The sequence below is a fragment of the Heptranchias perlo genome, chromosome 21, assembly GCF_035084215.1.
Source record: "Heptranchias perlo isolate sHepPer1 chromosome 21, sHepPer1.hap1, whole genome shotgun sequence".
Lineage (NCBI taxonomy): Eukaryota > Metazoa > Chordata > Chondrichthyes > Hexanchiformes > Hexanchidae > Heptranchias > Heptranchias perlo.
In genome coordinates this window covers 50,938,359-50,963,996 of record NC_090345.1, presented here as the reverse complement: position 1 = coordinate 50,963,996, position 25,638 = coordinate 50,938,359, and the positions used below count along the sequence as shown (strand labels likewise).

Sequence of the window (25,638 nt, the reverse complement as noted above, 5' to 3'; positions counted from 1 at the left end):
CCTCTCCTTTTAAAGATGCCTCTTCGATCTTGCCTTTAGTTCAGCTCCCCATCCACAACTGCTCACTGGTTATTGTTGCCTCTGAATCACTTGGCGTGTCTTATTCCATTGGAGGGTCTATACAAGAGCAGATCGTTGTCCGAGACTGGGCAGTGCATTTCCCAGCTGTCTGTCCCAATCCCAAGGATGTCGGGCTAGATTTGATCTGTTTAATGTCAGTAGAACACAGTCCCGTTAAATACAGTGCAGATAGGCAGTTTGGATTTGGGATGCAGTAGAGCAGTAATGGATGTGTGGGAGTGGGGTGATTGTGAAGGAAACTACTAAAACAGGAAAAGTAAAGGATGGTCTCTGAAAGGTCCAGGGCCCAACTCATCCATCGGACACCTCCCGATTTGAACTAATTTATTGGGTAAGGAATGAACCGTTTATCAGCTTTTAAATTTAAAAATATGTTCTCAAGGTCTGTTTTTGAAATGTTCTTTTCAGTAGATTTTCCCTCTTGTCCTGTGGGACCTAGAAGCTGTGCCCCTGCCCAGGGAGAGGACCATCTACCAACTGAGGAAAACCACATCCACTCTGATTGTGAAATAAGCCCAAACTAGTGGATCTTGTTGGGTTGTTGATGGGAACTTGGAAGTTGTAGGGTTTGAGGATTTGGAAATAATGTGATGGTGAGAGAGGGAGGGGGTAGGTTAGGAAAGTGAGATATTATGGGATGTTGGGCAGTTTTGAGTGTAGTTGGCAGAGGAAAGAGTTGAGGATTGGGAGAAGGGGAGGGAGCATTTGACAAGGATTGGGGTAGTTGTGGGTTGTGTTGGGTAGGAAATATTTTGATTCACTCCACCAATCATTAAGGAATGAATTTTGTGGATTTCATACACTTAGCAACGCATTAATTCGCTAGATTCCATTCACCAGTGCAATGTAATTGGCTGATTCAGTCGATTCCATTGGGTCAGCAATACACAATTCTGGATTCCACTGACCAATGTGATATGATTGGAGCAATTGATTGTATTCACTGACTATTGCAATCACTAAGCGAGGCAATATAATTCAATACATTCATTGACTTATCAACACGATATTGGTTTGTTGGGTCAGTTTAGTCAAACACACGATCTGATTAATTTGTTTGATTCCATCGAGTCAGCTACAGAATGAAATGAAATAGCTGCTCCCATTCAGAAATTCTGGAATGAATTGGCTGCAATGCATTTAATTCCCTGGAGTGGCGAGTGGGAGCAGCTTGGATGTAGTAGAGAAGGACTGTCCCCAGGACACAAGGGAGTGAGCCCTGTGAATGGGACAGCACGAAGGGTCATGAGCTACACAGAAGAGGGAGCGGGGCCCACAAAATAATAATCAATTTGTGAAATGAATGGAAAGTATAGAGGAGCTGGGCAGAAAGGTTGGGAATTTTTAAAAATTATTCTTTCAAAGGATGTGAGCATTGCTAGCAAGACCAGCATTCATTGCCCATCCCTAATTGTCCTTGAGAAGGTGGTGGTGTACCAGCGACGATGAAGGAACAGCGATATATTTCCAAGTCGGGATGGTGTGTGACTGGGAGGGGAGCATGCAGGTGGTATTTTTCCCATGTACCTGCTGCTCTTGTCCTTCTAGATGGTAGAGGTCGCGGGTTTGGGAGGTGCTGTTGAAGAAGCCTTGGCGAGTTGCTGCAGTGCATCCTGTAGATGGTACATACTGCGCCGGTGGTGAAGGGAGTGAATGTTTAGGGTGGTGGATGTGGTGCCAATCAAGCGGGCTGCTTTGTCCTGGATGGTGTCGAGCTTCTTGAGTGTTGTTGGAGCTGCACTCATCCAGGCAAGTGGAGAGTATTCCATCACACTCCTGACTTGTGCCTTGTAGATGGTGGAAAGGCTTTGGGGAGTCAGGAGGTGAGTCACTCTCCACAGAATACCCAGCCTCTGACCAGCTCTTGTAGCCACAGTATTTATGTGGCTGGTCCAGTTAAGTTTCTGGTCAATGGTAACCCCCAGGATGGTGGGGGATTCAGCGATGGTCATGCTGTTAAATGTCACGGGGAGGTGGTTAGACCCTCTCGTTGGAGATGGTCATTGCCTGGCACTTGTCTGGTGCGAATGTTACTTGCCACTTTTCAGCCCAAACCTGGATGTTGTCCAGGTCTTGCTGCATGTGGGCTCGGACTGCTTCATTATCTCAGGAATTGCGAATGGAACTGAACACTGTGCAATCATCAGCGAACATCCCCACTTTTGACCTTATGATGGAGGAAAGGTCATTGAAGCAGCAGAAGATGGTTGGGCCTAGGACACTGCCCTGAGGAACTCCTGCAGCAATGTCCTGGGGCTGAGATGATTGGCCTCCAACAACCACTACCATCTTCCTTTGTGCTAGGTATGACTCCAGCCACTGGAGAGTTTTACCCCTGATTCCTATTGACTTCAATTTTACTAGGGCTCCTTGGTGCCACACTCGGTCAAATACTGCCTTGATGTCAAGGGCAGTCACTCTCACCTCACCTCCTGGAATTCAGCTCTTTTGTCCATGTTTGGACCAAGGCTGTAATGAGGTCTGGAGCCGAGTGGTCCTGGCGGAACCCAAACTGAGCATTGGTGAGCAGGTTATTGGTGAGTAAGTGCCGCTTGATAGCACTGTTGACGACACCTTCCATCACTTTGCTGATGATTGAGAGTAGACTGATGGGGCGGTAATTGGCCGGATTGGATTTGTCCTGCTTTTTGTGGATAGGACATACCTGGGCAATTTTCCACATTGTCGGGTGGATGCCAGTGTTGTAGCTGTACTGGAATGCGGTGGGGGGAGGGAGTAGAGGGGTGTAAATGAAAAGTTTGTCTTCAAAGCGAATTTAGAAAAATCGACTTGTTATAAATGTTTTACATTTTCCCCATTTTTATTTTTTGGCAGGTAAATCTTACTTTTAAGCAGCCGGGCAAGCGTCTGGAGCACAAAGGAATTCGAATTGAGTTTGTTGGACAGATTGGTAAGTCGCTGGCCTCCATCGTTCCTTCTCATTCCAAGCTTAATTTTCCCGCCGTCAGTATCTACTCCAAGTGGGCACGACCTTGGGTTTGAGCTGGAGAATAGAGACTGCAGAGAGGTCAGTACGTTGACTGGACGATGTGATATCTGGCAGTTTGAGGCTTGGTTTCCCAGTTTGTATTGGTGTGTCCGGGGTCACTTCACTTCAGTAATACATACCAGGCGGTATAATCCGGAGGGCAGGGAGAGGAACTCGGTCTCCTGTCAGCTTATGCGTTCGGTAGTGCAGGAGCGCGGTACGGACCCGTGAGTAGCACGTCCCTCCTCCCCCCGAACCAGCGCGGCGCGGACCCGTGAGTAGCACGTCCCTCCTCCCCCCGAACCAGCGCGGCGCGGACCCGTGAGTAGCACGTCCCTCCTCCCCCCGAACCAGCGCGGCACGGACCCGTGAGTAGCACGTCCCTCCTCCCCCCGAACCAGCGCGGCACGGACCCGTGAGTAGCACGTCCCTCCTCCCCCCGAACCAGCGCGGCACGGACCCGTGAGTAGCACGTCCCTCCTCCCCCCGAACCAGCGCGGCACGGACCCGTGAGTAGCGCGGACCCGTGAGTAGCACGGCCCTCTTCCCCATGTTGAATCTGTTTGAGGAATGCAAGCTGTTTCACAGTCGGGAGAAGTACAGCCTGATCACGGTTGATGGATTTTATTAAAGATAGCTGTGCACTACTACATGAGGTTATGTATAAATAAGGGTTGGCAGATTACTCTGGGCACTTGCTAGGCAGAGTGAATGCTTGTGGAATGTGATTTGGTATTTAGATGTAGGTAATGACACCAGCATCAACTGAACTGGCCCCCATCCTGGTTTCAATCGCTCCACTCAGTAATCGGGATTATTCCTAATTTACACTCTCTTCCCCCTTTCCCCACCCCCGGGCCCCGGCACTCACTTGCGCAGGGGCACATTCCCCATCCTGGTTTGAACCAAGGAGCAATCCTTCTCCGAGCCTAGAAAGTGAGAGTCAGCAGACTGTCCGACTGAGGAGGTTGTAAGAGCTGAGCCTGGTCCTGTTCTCACCTCATCGACCCTTTCAATTCCTTTCAAAATCCTAAAAACCTCAATCAGATCATCCCGTAACCGTCTATATTCCAGGGAATACAAGCCCAGTTCATGTAATCTCTCCTCATCATCTAACCCTTGGAGCCCTGATAACATTCTGGTGAATCTGCACTGCACTCATTCCAAGGCCAAAATATCCTTTGTAAAGTGCAGTGCCCAGAACTGTACTCAGTACTTTGTGTAGCTGCAGCAAAACTTCCTCCCCTTTATATTCTAGCCCTCTAGTTATAAAGGCTAACATTCCATTAGCCTTTTTTGATTATTTTTTGTACCTGACCACTACATTTCAGTGCTTTGTGTACACGGACCCCTAAATCTCTTTGGACCTCCACTGTGCCAAGCTTTTCACCAATTAAAAAATACTCGGATCCTTTTTATGGTCCAAAATGGATGACCTCACACTTGCCTGCGTTGAAATCCATTTGCCAGTTTTGCCCACTCACTTAATCTATCAATGTCTCTTTGTAATTTTATGCTCCCGTCTACACTACTTACTAACCCCCAGATCACTGGGATACAGACATAACTAGTCCCCAGATCACTAGTATACAGAGCTAACTAGACTCATAGAATGGTTACAGCACAGAAACAGGCCACTCGGCCCAACAGGTCTATGCTGGTGTTTGTGATCCACACGAGCCTCCTCCCTCCCTACTTCATCTCACCTTATCAGCATATCCTTCTATTCCTTTCTCCCTCATGTGTTTATCCAGCTTCCCCTTAAAAACATCTATGCTATTTGCCTCAACTACTCACCACTCTCTGGGTAAAAGAAGTTTCTCCTGAATTCCCTCTTGGATTTATTAGTGACTGTCTTATATTTATGATCTCTAGTCTTGGATACCCCCAAAAGTGGAAACATTTTCTCTACATCTACCCTATCAAACCCTTTCATTATCTTAAAGACCTCTATCAGGTCACCCCTCAGTCTTTTTCTAAAGAAAAGAGCCCCAGCCTGTTCAATCGTTCGTGATAGGTAGAACCTCTCAGTTCTGGTATTATCGTTATGAATCTTTTTTGCACCTTCTCCAATGCCTCTATCTTTTTTACAGTATGGAGACCAAAACTGTGCGCAGTACTCAGAGGTGGAGGGTGAGAAGGAGGCCATCTTGCCCTCCACTCTAGAATGCTTTCACTAAACCTCTTTAGCTTGCTTCTCTTCTCCTCTCCTCTCCTTTTAAAGATGCCTCTTCGATCTTGCCTTTAGTTCAGCTCCCCATCCACAACTGCTCACTGGTTATTGTTGCCTCTGAATCACTTGGCGTGTCTTATTCCATTGGAGGGTCTATACAAGAGCAGATCGTTGTCTGAGACTGGGCAGTGCATTTCCCAGCTGTCTGTCCCAATCCCAAGGATGTCGGGCTAGATTTGATCTGTTTAATGTCAGTAGAACACAGTCCCGTTAAATACAGTGCAGATAGGCAGTTTGGATTTGGGATGCAGTAGAGCAGTAATGGATGTGTGGGAGTGGGGTGATTGTGAAGGAAACTACTAAAACAGGAAAAGTAAAGGATGGTCTCTGAAAGGTCCAGGGCCCAACTCATCCATCGGACACCTCCCGATTTGAACTAATTTATTGGGTAAGGAATGAACCGTTTATCAGCTTTTAAATTTAAAAATATGTTCTCAAGGTCTGTTTTTGAAATGTTCTTTTCAGTAGATTTTCCCTCTTGTCCTGTGGGACCTAGAAGCTGTGCCCCTGCCCAGGGAGAGGACCATCTACCAACTGAGGAAAACCACATCCACTCTGATTGTGAAATAAGCCCAAACTAGTGGATCTTGTTGGGTTGTTGATGGGAACTTGGAAGTTGTAGGGTTTGAGGATTTGGAAATAATGTGATGGTGAGAGAGGGAGGGGGTAGGTTAGGAAAGTGAGATATTATGGGATGTTGGGCAGTTTTGAGTGTAGTTGGCAGAGGAAAGAGTTGAGGATTGGGAGAAGGGGAGGGAGCATTTGACAAGGATTGGGGTAGTTGTGGGTTGTGTTGGGTAGGAAATATTTTGATTCACTCCACCAATCATTAAGGAATGAATTTTGTGGATTTCATACACTTAGCAACGCATTAATTCGCTAGATTCCATTCACCAGTGCAATGTAATTGGCTGATTCAGTCGATTCCATTGGGTCAGCAATACACAATTCTGGATTCCACTGACCAATGTGATATGATTGGAGCAATTGATTGTATTCACTGACTATTGCAATCACTAAGCGAGGCAATATAATTCAATACATTCATTGACTTATCAACACGATATTGGTTTGTTGGGTCAGTTTAGTCAAACACACGATCTGATTAATTTGTTTGATTCCATCGAGTCAGCTACAGAATGAAATGAAATAGCTGCTCCCATTCAGAAATTCTGGAATGAATTGGCTGCAATGCATTTAATTCCCTGGAGTGGCGAGTGGGAGCAGCTTGGATGTAGTAGAGAAGGACTGTCCCCAGGACACAAGGGAGTGAGCCCTGTGAATGGGACAGCACGAAGGGTCATGAGCTACACAGAAGAGGGAGCGGGGCCCACAAAATAATAATCAATTTGTGAAATGAATGGAAAGTATAGAGGAGCTGGGCAGAAAGGTTGGGAATGGGGCTCGGTCGGGAAAGGGGGGAGGGCTCGGTCGGGAAAGAAGGGCTCACTTTTTAATATTGTACCTGGTGAAGTTGAGGGAAGTGGGGAAAACAAGTATCAGCTGAGAGAAGCCCCTTGGAGAACAGCATTAGAGCCCGAGGGCAAATGTGAACAGGGTACAAATACATTGCCTGACTTGCCTTGTATTGGATTTGATTGAAGGGCTGGAATAAGATCTGTTTTCCTCTACCTTTCACCTTGAGGTTGAAGTCTGTGTGTTCATTGTGGAGTTCCCCAGTTCCACCTGCTGTATAGCCAGGAGCTGCTGGTGTGACCAGGACAGTGACGGCTGACAGCTGCTCACCGAACAATGGGCAGTCCTATAGTGAGGTCACCTGGAAATGTGACCGGAAAGGTGGTGACCAACTGTGTATATCGTAACATAGACATTTTCCTGCTTATAAACCTGTCCTTCATGCCGTGTAATCTCGGTGGATGTTGTGTAATATAGCACTCGGGAGTCAGGAATTGCTTTTTGGTGTAATGACAAAGCCTAAAACAATGAAAGTCCTTTACTTGGATTGTCATGATGTACCTGTTCACCCTTTCAACTTCCAGCTCATCCTATTTAACCCCCTTCTGCTTTCAAGCCTCCTGCCATCCATTGTTGGGGTAGAGCCCATGGTTCATTTGACTGAGAGCCAGCTTTAAAGCCAGATACTGTTCCTGCCAATGACTAGCCTAGCTCTCGGACTGTTGACCCAGTCAATCTATGGACACACTACTTGTTGAGCATGAAATGCCTGCCAGCGGAGGGGAGGGGTTTGACCAGACGAGGTAAAAGATGCACACCTGCCTTTCACTGTCCTCTGTTCCTTGCAGAGCTGTTTAGTGATAAAAGTAACACACATGAGTTTGTGAACCTGGTGAAGGAGCTGGCCTTGCCTGGAGAGCTGACACAGAGCAGAACCTATGACTTTGAATTCATGCAGGTGGAAAAGCCATATGAGTCGTATATCGGGGCCAACGTCAGACTGAGGTAACTATTTTCAGTACAGCTTAACCGTTGTTGATTTGAGTCCTTTGTGCACTCTCTTCTCCCTCCCTGCCACCCCCTCCCCTCCAATATCCCCGGGTTGTAGTTCCATTGACCATTCTGTGAGGAACAGCCTGCACAGTGAGTGTTATAGGATGCAGCTAATTGACTTTTTGAGTAGGCACGAGAGTTGAGCCCAGTCCTCTCCGTGCCCAGCTGTTCCCGCAGGAGTTACTGGATGATCAGTAGGAACACTGGGAAATGTGTTCCCAATTCCCCGCTGCCCTCGGGGGGGACCCCCCCTAACAATACAGAGCAGGAATGGAACCTGTTTGGCTGATTGCTGCCCCAGGCTGTGTATTTACCTCTCCCAGGAGGTGATGTTGCTTGGTGCTAGTGGGTACTGTTGACCGGATCGAGTGGGCATGATGGGTCTTTTGCCCTTTTCACATAAAACACTAAAGCCATGTCTGGAATCTTTTGAGAATCTGTTAGTAAAAATTGTCTGGTATTGATGGTGAATTGCAATGTACAAACGGGCTGTTCGGTAGCTGTCTGGGTAAATGTTATTTTGTCTTCATTGAGGTGATGGGCAATGGAGCATATTTTCCATCTTTAGCATCTACACTGTTCCATCTCTGTGTTAAACCTGACCTCAGAAAAGGACCTTCTGAACGTGAATTTACTCCTAGCCATTCTTGATACTATTCTGGATGAGATTAATTCAGCATTAAATGATCCAGGCAGTTTGTGTTGTGGGCCGATATTAACTCAGCGACAATGAAAGACACCTGAATTATGTGCTAACCCTTGTCAGCTGTTTCTCAGTGGTTATCTCTCTCTCTCCTGAGTCAGACGGTCGTGGGTTCAAGTCCCACTCCAGAAACTTGAGCATGTAATCCAGCCTGACACTCCAGTGCAGTACTGAGAGAGTGCTGTTTTTAGGATGAGACATTAAACCGAGGCCCTGTCTGCCCTTTCAGGTGGATGTAAAAGATCCCACAGAACTGTTTGAAGAAGAGCAGGTGAGTTCTCCCCGGTGTCCTGACCAATATTTATCCCTCAACCAACATCGCTAAAACCAGATTATTTGGTCATTTGTCACATTGCTGTTTGTGGGATCTTGCTGTGCAAATTGGCTGCAGCGTTTCCTAGTGACTACATTTCAAAAGTACTTCATTGGCTGTAAAGTGTTTTGGGATATTGTGAAAGGCACTATATAAATGGTGAGTCATTCTTTATCCCACTGTCCTACCCTGTGTCTCTTTCCTCCCAAGTTTGATTTACCAGGTTTTTTTCTTTGAGATGTTGTTAAAACCCTCTAAAGGATTGTGATGGTTTTAATGTTGCTTCCCAGGTGGCCCCTAGAAAGTAGATGGACCACCCAGTCTACAATGAGCCATACAGACTTTGCTTGATCCCTGCTTATTGCTCAGTTGGTCATCGCCAGGGCAGCAATTTGAACTCTGCCTGGGTCAGGGAGAGGAAATAATCACCGATCCTGCTTCTCACTGGGGCCTTACAGCATGTATTGAAGGAAGACTCGTCCTAATGTTCCCTTCCATCAAATACCCCACAACTTTTAATGTCCAGGCTTACACGTGAAGGGTGGGTCCCTGGATGAATTACTGGAATGCTGCCTGTGCCCTTCCAACTGGGCAAAGTTCATATCATTCCCAGCAGGAGTTGGAAATGACTTCCTTCCCACACCCACCTCTGGGGTACTGTGACCAATCGTGATGCCCAAACTGCTGGCCTGGTTGAATTGGCAAACTGCACAGACCAGGAATCCTGGCTCCACCTTGTCTGTCTGACTCTGTGCCCGCTGGGTGATGCTGGTGTTTTTCACCATTTGAAACTGAAGAGTATCTGAATGGTGTGTTCAGAGCTGATGACTGAATAAATCAGATTGCATTGTAGTTGTGTGGAATTGCAGGGTTTGTTTCAGCTGTTAGGTGTGTTGGCATCACTTTCTCTCATTGTTTCTGACTGAGGCTATTGATTTATGGATCTGGAAAGTCCCATCCTGTTTATCAGTGGGATTCTGGGACTTTTTGTTTTATTTTGAGCTGTAATTCTGGGATTCCACTTTTCCGTGAAACTTGCAAACCAGTGACCTTTGATTCATTTTCCCCTCCCAGATATTTCCTGAAAATGACAATCGTGCGAAGTCTGAGTGACCTGGTGAAGGAGTATGATTTGATTGTACACCAGCTCGCCACATACCCAGACGTCAACAATTCGATCAAAATGGAAGTGGGCATTGAAGACTGCTTACACATAGAGTTTGAATACAACAAGTCAAAGTGAGTCATTCCCAATTCTCAGACTCGTGTACTCTATAGCTGGTGGATTAGATTCTTTACTCCTCTCTCCTTGCTGGGCAGGGTGACTTCGGTTGCAGCCCATAGTGCTCCTTGTTTAGCTGATGAGAGACATACTTACACAGGGTGCAGCTTTTCCTGCCATTCCTTTCCCCCTATCCCATTGTGGGTATGGAATCATAATGATACAGCACAGAAGGAGGCCATTCGGCCCATTGTGCCTGTGCCGGCTCTTTGAAAGAGCTATCTAATTAGTCCTATTCCCATGTTCTTTCCTTATACCCCTGTAAATTTTCTCCCTTCAAGTATTTATCCAATTCCCTTTTGAAAGTTATTATTGAATCTGCTTCTGTTAATTGTATGATTTATATCAGTGTTAATTGTATTCAGGTGGTGGGTGTCACTGGGGGACTCGTGTATCCATTTATCGGAGTGTGTGTGTAAGGGGAATCTCTGTGAATAAAGGCTGGGAAACAGCTAAAGACCATGCTCTAGTATTCTATCCCTCACCACATGGTTATCCAATTTAAACAGCTTCCACCGCCCTTTCAGGCAGTGAATTCCAGATCATTACAACTCGCTGCGTTAAAAAAATGTTTCCTCATGTCACCTCTGGCTCTTTTGTCAATCACCTTAAATCTGTGTCCTCTGGTCACCGACCCTTCTGCCACTGGAAACGGTTTCTCCTTATTTACTCTCTCAAAAGCATTCATGATTTTGAACACCTCCATCAAATCTCCTCAATCTTCTCTTCTCTAAGGAGAACAACCCCAGCTTCTCCAGTCTGCCCCAGTTATGTGGAGAGAGACAGGCGATGTTACGGAGGTGGAAGTAGGCGGTCTTGGTGATGGAGCAGATATGGGATCAGAAGATCAGCTCAGAGTCCAATAGGGTGCCGAGGTTGTGAACAGTCTGGTTCAGTCTCTGACTGTGACCAGGGAGAGGGATGGAGTCGGTGGCCGGGGAACAGAGTTTGTGGTGGGGACCGAAGACAATGGCTTCGGTCTTCCAATATTTAGTTAGAGGAAATTGTAACTCATTCAGTACTGGACAAGCAGTGTGACAACACAGAGGCAGTGGAGGGGTTGCGGGAGATGGTGGTGAGGTAGAGCTGGGTGACTTGTGATGATTAGAAACAGTTGGGTCCAGACCGGACTGTCCCTGGGAGGCTCCATCCAACATGGTTTCTCTAATCTGATCACATTTTTAACTAACTTCTTATCCAGTCCCATTTTCTACCAGGATAACTGTGGCTTTCCTTTAATTAGAAATCTTTCATGTGGCACTTTATCAAAAGTTTTCTGAAAGTCCAAATAAACTATAAAATAAGGACGAACGCTGTCTACCTCATTTATAACAGTCTCAAAGAACTGACTGAAGTTTGGAGGACAGGCCCCGTCTCTTCTGGTTATATTTTTATTAATTCAATACAGGTAATCTTCCAGCCCATTTCTTTGATTAGTTTCCATTGTTTTCCATGTGTTTGATGTTAAACTAATGTGTCTGCAGTCACCTGGATCAGTTTGCCACCTTTTAAATGTGAACTGTGTTTTTCTGGAGGAACACACCAGTCCTGTAGAGCCTCACCTGTGCTGAACAATTCTCCCAGGGCAGCAGCCTGGGCCACACAAAATCCCCCCCCTCCTCTCCTTCACCACCTGTTTACCATAGTAGGTATAGCACAGATGATGGGCCAAATGGCCTCCTTGTCTGTGCTGGCTCTTTGAAAGAGCTATCAAATTAGTCCCACTCCCTGATCTTGTCCCATGGCCCTGCAGATTTTTTCCCTGCAAGTATTTATCCAATTCCCTTTTTTTGAAAGTTATTATTGAATCTGCTTCCACCGCCCTTTCAGGCAGTGAATTCCAGATCATTACAACTCGCTGTGTTTTTTAAAAAAAATGTTTCCTCATGTTGTCTTTTTGGTTCTTTTGCCGATCACCTTAAATCTGTGTCCTCTGGTTACTGACCCTTCTGCCACTGGAAACAGTTTCTCCTTATTTACTCTATCAAAACCCTTCATGATTTTGAACACCTCAATCAAATCTCCCCTTAACCTTCTCTGTTCTAAGGAGAACAACCCCAGCTTCTCCAGTCTCTCCACATAACTGAAGTCCCTCATCCCTGGTACCATTCTAGTAAATCTCCTCTGCACCCTCTCTAAGGCCTTGACATCCTTCCTAAAGTGTGGTGCCCAGAATTGAACACAATACTCCAGCTGGGGTCTAACCAGTGTTTTACAAAGGTTTAACATAACTTCCTTGCTTTTGTACTCAATGCCTCTATTAATAAAGCCCAGGATCCCATATGCCTTTTTAACAGTCTTCTCAACTTGTCCTGTCACCTTCAAAGATTTGTGTACATACACCCCCAGGTCTATCTGTTCCTGCACCCCTTTAAAATTATACCATTTAGTTTATATTGCCTCTCCTCATTCTTCCTACCAAAATGAATCACTTCACACTTCTGTGTTCAATTTCATCTGCATGTGTCTGCCCATTTCACCAGTCTGTCTCTGTCCTCCTGAACTCTGTTACTCTCCTCCACATTGTTTACTAGATTCCTGAGTTTTATGTCATCTGAGACTTTGAAATTATACCCCGTATACCCAAGTCCAGGCCATTAATATATATCAAAAAGAGCAGTGGTCCTAATACTGACCCCTGGGGCACACCACTGTCTACTTCCCTCCAGTCTGAAAAATAACCGTTCACCACTACTCTGCTTTCTGTTCCTTAGACAATTTTGTATCCATGCTGCCACTGTCCCTTTAATCCCATGGGCTTTAATTTTGTTAACAAGTCTATTATGTGGTACTTTATCAATGCCTTTTGAAAGTCCATATACACATCAGCAACCCTCTCCGTTACTTCATCAAAGAACTCAATTGATTCTGTCCCAGATTATTGTCTCAAAGTTTCCCCACCACCAACATTAGGCTGACTGGCCTGTAGTTGCCGGGTTTATCCCTCTCCCCTAGGGGAAGAGGAAACTAAGAGAGGATTGTCTTCACTCTTGCCAGCTTGATACCTTGGGGTCTGCCTAGGGACGAGCAAGCCATGTCTGATCAAGGCTGCCCTGGCAGTGCCTGTGGTCAAGACCAGATTTGGAAGCAAAACAGTCTTCTGATAAAAGATGTAGTGTGTGAAGCAAAGCAGTTTAACAAAGTCTGGAGTTTATTCAGCCCATCCAGTGTAGAGTCCATGTGTTTGTTCTATAATGAACCTGCTCCGGCTATCACTGTGGGACACTAAGTTCTTTCTCTTGTTCAGGCTGCCTGCCCCACACACCTGTCTACCTCAAAAGGCAGAAAACATTGTACTGTCGGACTGTATCATTCAGGCTAAAACTGCCAGTTAAATTGATTTGCAATTAGAGATTATACAGAAGAAATAGAATACAGCAGATCAGCAGAAATTGGTGTTTCCTAAACAGCATAGCTCTTAATTATAACAGACTGGCATATTAAGTGTGTGTTTATATAAAGTGCTCATCCCAGCCTTAAGACATGTGCTCTATACTGGTTGTGCTCTTGGTTCTTTAATAGATACCACTTGAAGGATGTGATTGTCGGTAAGATCTACTTCCTGTTGGTGAGAATCAAAATCCAGCACATGGAGCTTCAGCTGATCAAAAAGGAGATAACTGGTATTGGTAAGGACAGTAACAGGGTAGGACAGTAACAGGGGCCTGGGGTGGAGCTGCTGCTGGATTCCATTTGCACTGCTGTTTGCGACAGGGATACATCGGTTGCCTGATGTGTGTCACTTATTTTTTTTGATTAGGGCCCAGTACAACCACTGAGACGGAAACTATTGCAAAGTATGAAATAATGGACGGAGCTCCAGTTAAAGGTGAGGTGTATAACTGGACTGTATAATTATAGTTCCTTATCTCAGCCAAAAAAAAACCTCAACATGCTAGAAATCTAAACACACGTTGCTGGGCTGCGTCCAGGTCGGCCTGCATTTGAGCAGATAGGGCAGGTTGGAAGTGGTTTAGAGAGGCCTTTCGTGAATAAGCAAAGCACAAGGGTGGACCTCATTAAACTTGCCTCTTCCAAGCTCGACATCTATTTCTTCCCCTTCCTGCCTCGGAATGTTTATCTATATTAAAGGCATTGTATAAATGGAAGTTCGAATTGTAGTTGTTCCAAATACACTTCTTTCACAAACCCATTAGCTGCTTCAATAATCTGATAATTGAACAGCCCAGAGGTGTGCTGACTGAGATAAAGGTTGTGTGTCAGGTGCTGGCTGTGAGCTGATGTTCAGGGGGAGTTTTGACTTATTATCAATGTTTGGTGCTGCAGCGCTCCCTCCTGATCCGATGATGTGTTTATAATTCGTGGTCTTGTCACCATCCTATAAACTTCCTGCTGCTTCCCACACAGTGCTGTGTTCCAGGATTTCAGTGACTTATAATGGTGGGTGTGGAATTCTGTCTCCTTGTGAACTGTGGAACCACCCTGCAGGATAGTCGCAGGCTCTGGGCTGTGTCTGGAGAAAGCCTTTTTGAGCTGTATAACAGTAGAGTGAGGAATTGGTGGGTTTAGGCCCACCGCTGGTTGGGGATTGATGGGGTAAGAGTATTGGCTTGTGACCACTGTCAGCCAAAACTGAGCTTCGATACTTATGGTGGCAGCAGTGAGGAAGAAAATGGCTCCTTGGACTAATTTGAATGTCACACACTCTGGCTCACTCCATCAATCACTTTTTTTAAACTTACCCCACATAATAATTAAGTTTTAAAGGGATTTCCCACTTGCTGGGAGCAGCTGTATGTTGTCCTGCACCGATTGTGGGTCTGTCCTTTCCCGATGCCACCTGATTTGTTTGAAATGGATGGTGAATGGGGGAGGGAGTGAAGAGGAGTAACCTAGTGCATGTGTTTATATAGTGCCTTATCCTCTCTGTGTGCTTCACACCGTGAAATACTGATTTGGTGACTGTAGCAATGGCCCACAAGCAGTAATGAAAAGACTTGCAAACATCTGAATCATTTCATATATGATGGATTACTTTGAAGGGTCGTGATTGTTTGGGTAAATCTGGCAACCGTTTTGTACATAGCAAGATCCCAGCCAGCAGCTGAAATGGCTAGTTTCTTTAGGGGGGTTAGTTGGAGGTGTGCTGACTAGGAGACTGGGATACCTGCTCTTTGAATAGTGCCATGGGATCTTTTGAGAGCAATGACTGGTTCATCTGAGGGTTTCAACATGGAGGCCCTTCAGTTCCTGCTTAAACAAAGTGAAATTTAATTGTGAATGGCTGATTTTTGCATTGGTGAAATAAATACTCAAAGTGGGGAGTAAAGTCTTTTATTCAAAGAACTTGCTCATTTATATCCAAAAAAAGTGTTTGAAAAGTTACTTCAGGGACCGGCCATTTCAGACCCTGCCAGCCTGTATCGTGACATCAGTTTCTTATTGGAGGGGAGGGGCCTTTGAATGGCTCCATCGAAAGCAACAAGGGTCACAACTCTGGAATTCCAGTTGGTCCATCATGGCGTTAACCCTAGGGAGACATGCGGCCAGTTGGGTTCTACATTTCAACTTTAAAGGAAAGGGTGCAACACTCTCCTTTCTGAATTGGGGTAAGCTCCTTCACCCTCACCAACTGCCCGCGGATGGTCAGTGCGGTGAGGGGCCGGGTCTCCTCACCTCACCCCCACCAACTGTCCGTGGATGGTCAGTGCGGTGAGGGGCCGGGTCTCCTCACCAACTGCCCGCGGATGGTCAGTGCGGTGAGGGGCCGGGTCTCCTCACCAACTGTCCGTGGATGGTCAGTGCGGTGAGGGGCCGGGTCTCCTCACCTCACCCTCACCAACTGCCCGCGGATGGTCAGTGCGGTGAGGGGCCGGGTCTCCTCACCTCACCCCCACCAACTGCCCGTGGATGGTCAGTGCGGTGAGGGGCCGGGACCCCCCACCTCACCCCCACCAACTGCCCGTGGATGGTCAGTGCGGTGAGGGGCCGGGTCCCCCCACCTCACCCCCACCAACTGCCCGTGGATGGTCAGTGCGGTGAGGGGCCGGGACCCCCCACCTCACCCCCACCAACTGCCCGCGGATGGTCAGTGCGGTGAGGGGCCGGGTCCCCCCACCTCACCCCCACCAACTGCCCGTGGATGGTCAGTGCGGTGAGGGGCCGGGTCTCCTCACCTCACCCCCACCAACTGCCCGCGGATGGTCAGTGCGGTGAGGGGCCGGGTCTCCTCACCAACTGCCCGTGGATGGTCAGTGCGGTGAGGGACCGGGTCTCCTCACCAACTGCCCGTGGATGGTCAGTGCGGTGAGGGACCGGGTCTCCTCACCAACTGCCCGTGGATGGTCAGTGCGGTGAGGGGCCGGGTCCCCCCACCTCACCCCCACCAACTGCCCGCGGATGGTCAGTGCGGTGAGGGGCCGGGTCTCCTCACCTCACCCTCACCAACTGCCCGTGGATGGTCAGTGCGGTGAGGGGCCGGGTCTCCTCACCTCACCCTCACCAACTGCCCGCGGATGGTCAGTGCGGTGAGGGGCCTGGTCCCCCCACCTCACCCCCACCAACTGCCCGCGGATGGTCAGTGCGGTGAGGGGCCGGGTCTCCTCACCTCACCCTCACCAACTGCCCGTGGATGGTCAGTGCGGTGAGGGGCCGGGTCTCCTCACCTCACCCTCACCAACTGCCCGCGGATGGTCAGTGCGGTGAGGGGCCGGGTCTCCTCACCTCACCCTCACCAACTGCCCGTGGATGGTCAGTGCGGTGAGGGGCCGGGTCTCCTCACCTCACCCTCACCAACTGCCCGCGGATGGTCAGTGCGGTGAGGGGCCGGGTCTCCTCACCTCACCCTCACCAACTGCCCGTGGATGGTCAGTGCGGTGAGGGGCCGGGTCCCCTCACCAACTGCCCGCGGATGGTCAGTGCGGTGAGGGGCCGGGTCCCCCCACCTCACCCTCACCAACTGCCCGCGGATGGTCAGTGCGGTGAGGGGCCGGGTCCCCCCACCTCACCCCCACCAACTGCCCGTGGATGGTCAGTGCGGTGAGGGGCCGGGTCTCCTCACCTCACCCCCACCAACTGCCCGTGGATGGTCAGTGCGGTGAGGGGCCGGGTCCCCCCACCTCACCCTCACCAACTGCCCGTGGATGGTCAGTGCGGTGAGGGGCCGGGACCCCCCACCTCACCCCCACCAACTGCCCGTGGATGGTCAGTGCGGTGAGGGGCCGGGTCTCCTCACCTCACCCCCACCAACTGCCCGTGGATGGTCAGTGCGGTGAGGGGCCGGGTCCCCCCACCTCACCCCCACCAACTGCCCGTGGATGGTCAGTGCGGTGAGGGGCCGGGTCCCCCCACCTCACCCCCACCAACTGCCCGTGGATGGTCAGTGCGGTGAGGGGCCGGGTCCCCTCACCAACTGCCCGTGGATGGTCAGTGCGGTGAGGGGCCGGGTCCCCCCACCTCACCCTCATGAACCGAGCAGTGAGCTGATCCAACCTTCTCCAGTGACCCACGTAGATCGAGTGAGCAGATTTGGCTCGGCTGTGATCTCCCTCAATCTAATCGCTTGCCGCCCAGGCACTCCTTTGAAGTATGGTTCGACCTATTGGTGCCTGTACCCCGACGTGATTCGCCATCTCGGGATTGGGTGTGGGGGGGGAGGGGAAGAGAGGAGAGAAACCGATAAGTCCATTCCTAAATTTGAGTTTATCTCTGGACTTATGGAATCATCTGTACCAGCTCAGTGGAATTGCTTCAATGGTCTAGGGAGGGAGGAGATTGGTGACATCTTGATCGTTGAGGGAGGTTGTGACTGCCTGAAATGGGCAGATGTATTCCCATGTTGAAGGGTGCCTGAGCCAAACAGATCCATTAACCTGACTTCCATAAAGCGAAGAGTGTGTAGGTGATGGTCACCCAGGCTTCATAAAGGGCAGGTCTGGCCTGACCCGCCTCAGACTTTCCCGAGGAGGTGAGAGCTCACATTGGGCAGGGGGAGAAGGGAAGTGGAAATGATATAATAAATTGAGTCTTTCAAAGGCCTTTGATAAAGTAGCACTGGGGACTGCATTAGAAACTTTACAAACTACAGTCTGTGTCAAGGGTAAGAGCTAGATGTTGATAGCTGGCCAATGGGAGTGTTGCAGGGTCTGAATCAGGACCTCCACTGTCTAGTGAATGTAAATGACCTGGATGACCGCTTCAGTGCAAAGTAGTAGATTTATAGATGACTCCAGGCAGGAGGGACTCAGAGGGAACTAACTCTAAGGAGTGCTCGGTCGGCCGGCCGATCTGTTCGGCCAGGTTGGCCAGCCGGCCGATACCAAATGGCGTTCAGTTAGAATAAATCGAGCTCTCCACTTTGGAACTAAAAAGGACCTGGGTAGGGCCGAGTGGAACTGGTGAAGGGAGGAGTTGAGGGGCCCGAGGCTGTTAGTTGATTTGTTACTGTCAATGCTCAGTGTGAAGTGGAATAAGCTGTGAATGGGACACTGGGTTATATTGAAGATCAGAGTTGTGATCCCACAGGTGTTGTGCAGAAGCTGTATAGTGCCCTGGGCAGGCTGTGCTTGACTTGATCCGCTTTGCTCATCAACTTTTGAGTTTATAGTGGACTCGTGTTGCAAATTTAAGAAACCTGTAGACTTGATGTGCAAAATCTCAAAACTAAACTACTTGTTTTCTGGACCCTGCTCTGCTGCACTGTGCTGTGTACTGACCGGTGACCGGAAACGACAGTCCCCCTTCTGTTAGCTGTGCTCTAGAATGATTGAACAGTGCTGTCAATTATGAGCAGTTTTTGATATCCGAAGCATTGTAGACTCGTGCAATCACAATCCAGTCACTGGGAATCTCCATGGATCAGGCAGAGTTTGTTGGCCATCCGTAGACCAGGCTAGTGTGTGAAGTGTGGCCACTCAAGGTCCCACAGTGGAATTCTACTCCCAAGAAGCAGTGCCTTTGGGAGAGATGGGGAGAAGATCACATTATTTTTAATTAATTACTGTCCAAAGCTGGCCTCTTCTTTCCATGCTAAACTACTTGTTTTTAAATGAAGGTGAATCCATTCCAATCAGACTCTTCCTGGCAGGATATGATCTAACACCAACAATGAGGGACGTCAACAAGAAATTCTCAGTGCGATACTTCTTAAACCTGGTTCTAGTTGATGAAGAAGACAGACGGTACTTCAAACAACAGGTATGGCATGGGATGGGGGAAGAGAATAGGCCAGCCCCCTCATCAGCTCATTTGGGTAATGCACTGTGTGACCTGTGTACAAATCAGGTTCAATCCCCAGTGTAAATGGTGGGTGAGGACAGGATGGTCAAATAGCAAGTGGGCCAACTGAGTGGCAGTGCCCACACGGGTCCAGTCCTGTGTATCGGGGTGGGGGGGATCCTGCCCTGAATGACATTAGTCAACCAGTTGGCATTTCCTTGGCCACATAATTTGGATAGACCCACATTGTAATGAGTTACATTTCATGATTCTGTCTGTCTGTGTGTCTCTCTCTTCCCCCGCGCTCCCCCTTAGCTTCCCGTGTGATTCTCAGATATAAAGAGTCAGGTCTCTGCGATTGACCTGTTGTATGTGACTCTCTCGCTCCCTCCACTGGCCATTCCACACCCCCAATACCCGCCAAGTCTTGATTCAGTATTGCCGTCATCTCTTAGCACAGTGAGAAGTTCGGTGCAGTGACTTGAGTTTAGACAACGGAGGTTGGAGGTGGGGAGTTCATGATAGGATTTGGGGGTATCTGAGAATTGACTTTCTAAGAAGGATATGTGTGATGGCTTTGAAAGGGAGTCTGAAGAAAGGGTTTACTGTCAGTTGGCAAGGGGCTCGGGGGGACTGGATGGTGAGGGAGTGGATCATGGGAGAATGTGCTGTACCTCGGGGAGGGAGATGGGGATCTTGTGTTGGGGAGAGGCATTTGTGGAGTCAATGGAAGGAGCTAAACAGTCTGTTTTTGGAAACAAAGGAATCTCAGCTCCTTGCAGTGCGTGTAGTCCGGCTAGTCAGCTGTAGTGGGCATCACAGCAAAAACCAAACCTTTTCCTTCCCAGCATCCTACACATATACACCCCACAGTGGGGGAGCAGGGAGGGTGAGTGAAGGAGGTGGGTTGTGACAGGGTTTACAATGGTCATTACCCTCCACAATGACCTTGGGGCAGTAAGAAACTCAGTTGATAAAAGATGGGGAAGTTCCGGGTTTAATTCCTACCCCGTGCCGTTAGCTGATCTGAACTATTTGAAGTGCTGCAGCTGGCAGCAATGTCCTGGGCCAGAGAGGGAAAACAGTGTGTGTTGAGATCATGGGTCACTAGAGTATTAAACTGAAATAAAGCTGATGACATGGGTATGAGGACGAGTTGGCTAAGGTAGATCGGGAAATTAGATTAAAAGATATGATGGTAGATAAGCAATGGTGAACATTTAAAGAAATATTTCATAATTCTCAATGAATATACTTTCCCTTGAGGAACAAAAACTCCATGGAAAAAGTGATCTATCCGTGGCTAACTAAAGAAGTTAAGGATAGAATTAGATTAAAAGAAGAGACTTATAATGTTACTTATAATGTAGAAGAGTAGTGAGCCTGGGGATAGGGAGAGTTTTAGAAATCAGCAAAGGAAGACCAAAAAATTGATAAAGGGAGAAAATAGAATGTGAGTAAATTAGCAAGAAATATAAAAACAGATTGTAAGAGCTTCTACAAGTATGGTAAAAGGAAGAGATTAGCGAAAGTAAACGTGGATCCCTTCGAGGCTGAGACAGGAGAAATTATAATGGGGAATAAGGAAATGGCAGAGACGTTAAACAGATATTTTGTATCTGTCTTCACAGAATACACAAAAAACATACCGGAAATAATGGGAAACGAGGGTCTGATGAGAGTGAGGAATTTAAAGTAATTATTATCAGTAGATAAAATGTACTGGAGAAATTAATGGGACTAAAAGCTGATAAACCCCCTGTACCTGATGGCCTACATCCGAGGGTTCTAAAAGAGGTGGCTGCGGAGATAGTGGATGCATTGGTTGTGATCTTCCAAAATTCCCTAGATTCTAGAACGGTCCCAGTGGATTGGAAGGTAGCAAATGTAAGCCCCCTATTCAAGAAAGGAGGGAGAGAGAAAACAGGGAACTACAGGCCGGTTAGCCTGACATCAGTCATCAGGAAATGCTGGAATCCATTACTAAGGACATGGTAACAGGGCACTTAGAAAATTATAAAACCATGTTGTCTCTGCCTAATCATATTATGACATTTGTTTGACAAATTTTAGTTTTTTGAGGATGTAACTAGCAGGATAGATAAAGGGGAACCAGTGGATGTCGTATATTTGGATTTTCAAAAGGCATTCGATAAGGTGCCACACAAGAGATTGTTACACAAGATAAGGGCTCATGGGGTTGGAGGTGATATGTTAACATGGATAGAGGATTGGTTAACAGACAGAAAACAGAGAGTAGGAATAAACGAGTCATTCTCAGGTTGACAGGCTGTAACTAGTGGGGTGCCGCAAGGATCAGTGCTTGGGCCTCAGCTATTTACAATCTATATTAATGACTTAGATGAAGGGACCGAGTGTAATGTATCCAAGTTTGCTGATGATATAAAGCTAGGTGGGAAAGTAAACTGAGGAGGACACAGAGACTGCAAAGGGATATAGACAGGCTAAGTGAGTGGGCTAGAAGGTGGCAGATGGAGTATAATGTGGGGAAATGTGAAGTTATTCACTTTGGTAGGAAGAATAGAAAAACAGAATATTTTTTAAATGGTGAGAAACTATTAAATGTTGGTGTTCAGAGAAATCTGGGTGTCCTCGTACACAAAACACAAAGTTAACATGCAGATACAGCAGGCAATTCGGAAGGCAAATAGCATGTATTGCAAGGGGGTTGGAGTACAAGAGTAAGGAAGTCTTGCTACAGTTGTACAGGGCTTTGGTGAGACCTCACCTGGAGTACTGTGTACAGTTTTGGTCTCCTTACTTAAGGAAGGATATACTCGCCTTAGAAGCAGTGCAACGAAGATTCACTAGATTGATTCCTGGGATGAGAGGGTTGTCCTATGAGGAGTTATTGAGTAGAACGGGCCATTACTCGAGTTTAGAAGAATGAGAGGTGATCTCATTGAAACATATAAGATTCTGAGGGGGCTTGACAGGGTAGATGCTGAGAGGCTGTTTCCCCAGGAGGCGAGTCGCAGGATAAGGGGTCGGCCATTTAGGACTGAGATGAGGAGGAATTTCTTCATTCAGGTGGTTGTGAATTTTTGGAATTCTCCACCCGAGGGCTGTGGATGCTCAGTCATTGAATATGTTCAAGGCTGAGATATAGATTTTTAAACTTGAAGGGAATCGAGAGATAAGATCAGCCATGATCTTATTGAATGGCGGAGCAGGCTCGAGGGGCCGTGTGGTCTCCTACTATCACTCCAGTGACTCTGCCTGTGAAATCTTCTGGCGGATGGGCTTGGCTGTGATGCCTCCATGGTCAAATAGCCTATCGCTGTGCCTGGGTTCACGGATCAAATGATTGTGCAAGTTACCAGCCGGCTGTAATCTAGCAGGAGAAAATTAGCTGTGAAATTCCTGAATCAGGCCCATTCAACCACCTGTTTTATTTTTTCCTGGCAGGAGATCGTATTGTGGAGAAAAGCTCCTGAGAAGTTGAGGAAACGAACCAACTTCCACCAGCGTTTAGAATCACCAGAGCCACAGGCCTCTGCTCAGCAGCCTGAAATATGAGGGAAAGTACGAGAGGCGACAGTCCCTTTAAGAGTTGCCAAAAACCCTACAGACATTGTTGCTGAGTCGTGACCCCATGATTTCTTTGATACTGTACTAAACTTTCTGCCGATCACTAACGGTTTCTCAAACACTGGAACATCTAAAGCTAGCATTTTATACTGCACATTTTGCAATTTTTGTTTGAACTTATGCACTAAAATCTACACTGAGCAGGGTGTTTGTTGATGGTTCTATACTTGTGCATGTAGGCTGATTTATTTATGCTTCATGGGCCTGGGAATTACTAGTGATGGTGTTGTACAGATGCTGAGAGCAGAGTCTGCACCTTCCATTTAAACACTGGTTAATGCTTGTGTTGGTGGTGGGGGAGATTGGGAGAGTGTGTTTATTGTTTGTATATTTCCAGCCTGTTAGATATTGCAGGTTAAGGTGATTTTGTCTTGTTTCCACTAATATAGAATGTTTGTTTTTGCATGGTGTCACCTTGTAGCATGTTCCCACTCCCAGCAGCACTCCAGGTGGCAGCACAGGTTCAGGAATCTCTCTCCATTTCAGACACAGCACTGTGGGTTAAACTGTGCCCTGGAGCCCCGGGCCCAGGCTCTCTCTTCCCCCCAGCGCCCTGTCCTCTGACCTCTCTGGGGTTTGAAACAGTGCCCTCTGACCTCTGTGTGGGGGTTACAGTGCCCTGGGTCGTGCCCTCTGACCTCTGGGGGTTAAACAGCATCCCGGGTTGTGTCCTCTGACCTCCGGTTAAACAGTGCTCTGGGTTGTGACCTCTGACCTGTGCTGTGATGCAGTTACTGTCACTGCAGGTACCTGTGAGGAAAGTTTCCCATTGTTTCCTGTAAAGTGCCTGAAAAAAGTTTAAAGCCAATTAATGCCAAATATTTTCCTGCATGTCAGTGTCTGATAGAAATTAAATGGAAATATTTTAAGTGCAGGTACTTCTGATATTATACCAGTCTGAAAAATGTATCCCTCTATATTCAATAAAGTCTCTGCCAGTGTATCCGATTATACTTGAATTCAGACCTTTTACCTCACTCTGCACTGTAAATCCATCCTGTAACCGGGGTCAGTGACTCTGGCAGGTGCATCAGTACTCTCTCTACATGTCAGCCCTGATGGTGTCAATGGGATATTCCACCATGGAAGGCATCACTGCCAAAACCTTTTCATGTCAGTTTCCAGCAGGAGTAATATATTAGTATGGATAGAAGATTGGTTAATGGACAGAAAACAGAGTGGGGATAAACGGGTCATTCTCAGGTTGACAGGCTGTAACTAGTGGGGTGTCACAAGGATCAGTGCTTGGGCCTCAGCTATTTACAATCTATATTAATGACTTAGATGAAGGGACCGAGTGTAATGTATCCAAGTTTGCTGACAATACAAAGCTAGGTGGGAAAGTAAGCTGTGAGGAGGACACAGAGTCTGCAATATTAATGACTTAGATGAAGGGACCGAGTGTAATGTATCCAAGTTTGCTGACAATACAAAGCTAGGTGGGAAAGTAAGCTGTGAGGAGGACACAGAGTCTGCAAAGGGATATAGACAAGTTAAGTGAGTGGGCAAGAAGGTGGCAGATGGAGTATAATGTGGGGAAATGTGAGGTTATTCACTTTGGTAGGAAGAATAGAGAAACAGAATATTTTTTAAAAGGTGAGAAACTATCAAATGTTGGTGTTCAGAGGGATTTGGGTGTCCTCGTACATCATGCACAGAGTTAACATGCAGGAACAGCAGGCAATTAGGAAAGCAAATGGTATGTTGGCCTTTATTGCAAGGGGGGTTGGAGTACAAGAGAAAGGAAGTCTTACTGCAATTGTACAGGGCTTTGGTGAGACCTCACCTGGAGTACTGTGTACAGTTTTGGTCGTCTTATCTAAGGAAGGATATACTTACCTTTTTAGAGGTGGTGCAGCGAACATAAATAGGAGCAGGAGTAGGCCATACGGCCCCTCGAGCCTGCTCTGCCATCCAATCAGATCATGGCTGATCTTCTACCTCAATTCCACTTTCCCGCCTGATCCCCATATCCCTCGATTTCCCCTAGAGTCCAAAAATCTATCGATCTCAGCCTTGAACATACTCGATGACTTGGCATCCACAGCCCTCTGGGGTAGAGAATTCCAGATTCACAACCCTCTGAGTGAAGAAATTCCTCCTCTTCTCAGTCCTAAATGGCCGACCCCTTATCCTGAGACTATGCCCCCTAGTTCTAGACTCTCCAACCAGGGGAAACATCCTCTCAGCCTCTACTCTGTCAAGCCCCCTCAGAATCTCATGTTTCAATGAGATCACCTCTCATTCTTCTAAACTCCAGAGAGAATAGGCCCATTCTACTCAATAACTCCTCACAGGACAACCCTCTCATTCTAGGAATTAATCTAGTGAACATTAAACAAATATTTTGTACCTGTCTTCACAGTAGAAGACACAAAAAACATATCATATGGTCTCAGTCCAGGACACTAGGCCATACAGAATTTACTGGATTGCAGACAGGGCCCGGTAAGCTCTCTGAACTTTTTCAGATTGCCTACTGTTGAGTCTTTAAGGAGATGACCAAATGACAGTAGTCAATTGGTGTAATGCTCTCATGGGCGGTTGTCATAAGAAATATAAAAGGGTATGTGATATATTCGACCCTGACTATGAGCACCGTGATGAGGGGTGGTTACTGAATTGGATGTCAAGGAAGTATGAGTGTACTAAAAGCCCAGGGGAAGCTTCCCATGGTAGAGGGTAAAGGGGATAGTGCAATGAACCAGGTATGAATAGACCCGTTTAGAGCAGGTGCCAGTACCAAACGTTGGACGTATGGGAGAATGGACCACTATGC

The 25,638-nt window shown here is 47.3% G+C and overlaps 1 protein-coding gene across 2 annotated transcripts in view; it reads left to right on the top strand.

Moving 5' to 3' along the window:
- The window catches only part of vps26a (VPS26, retromer complex component A), a 45,045-nt gene extending 21,238 nt beyond the window's left edge, over positions 1-23,807 (top strand). For both annotated transcript variants that reach the window (XM_068002647.1, XM_068002646.1), the window contains exons 3-9: positions 2,917-2,992; positions 7,568-7,724; positions 9,863-10,027; positions 13,593-13,699; positions 13,831-13,899; positions 19,084-19,226; positions 22,677-23,807. In XM_068002647.1, the coding sequence (XP_067858748.1) occupies positions 2,917-2,992; positions 7,568-7,724; positions 9,863-10,027; positions 13,593-13,699; positions 13,831-13,899; positions 19,084-19,226; positions 22,677-22,787 (828 nt within the window). In that variant the 3' untranslated portion in view covers positions 22,788-23,807. The remainder of the gene's footprint in view (positions 1-2,916; positions 2,993-7,567; positions 7,725-9,862; positions 10,028-13,592; positions 13,700-13,830; positions 13,900-19,083; positions 19,227-22,676) is intronic.
- Positions 23,808-25,638: the final 1,831 nt, after the last annotated feature.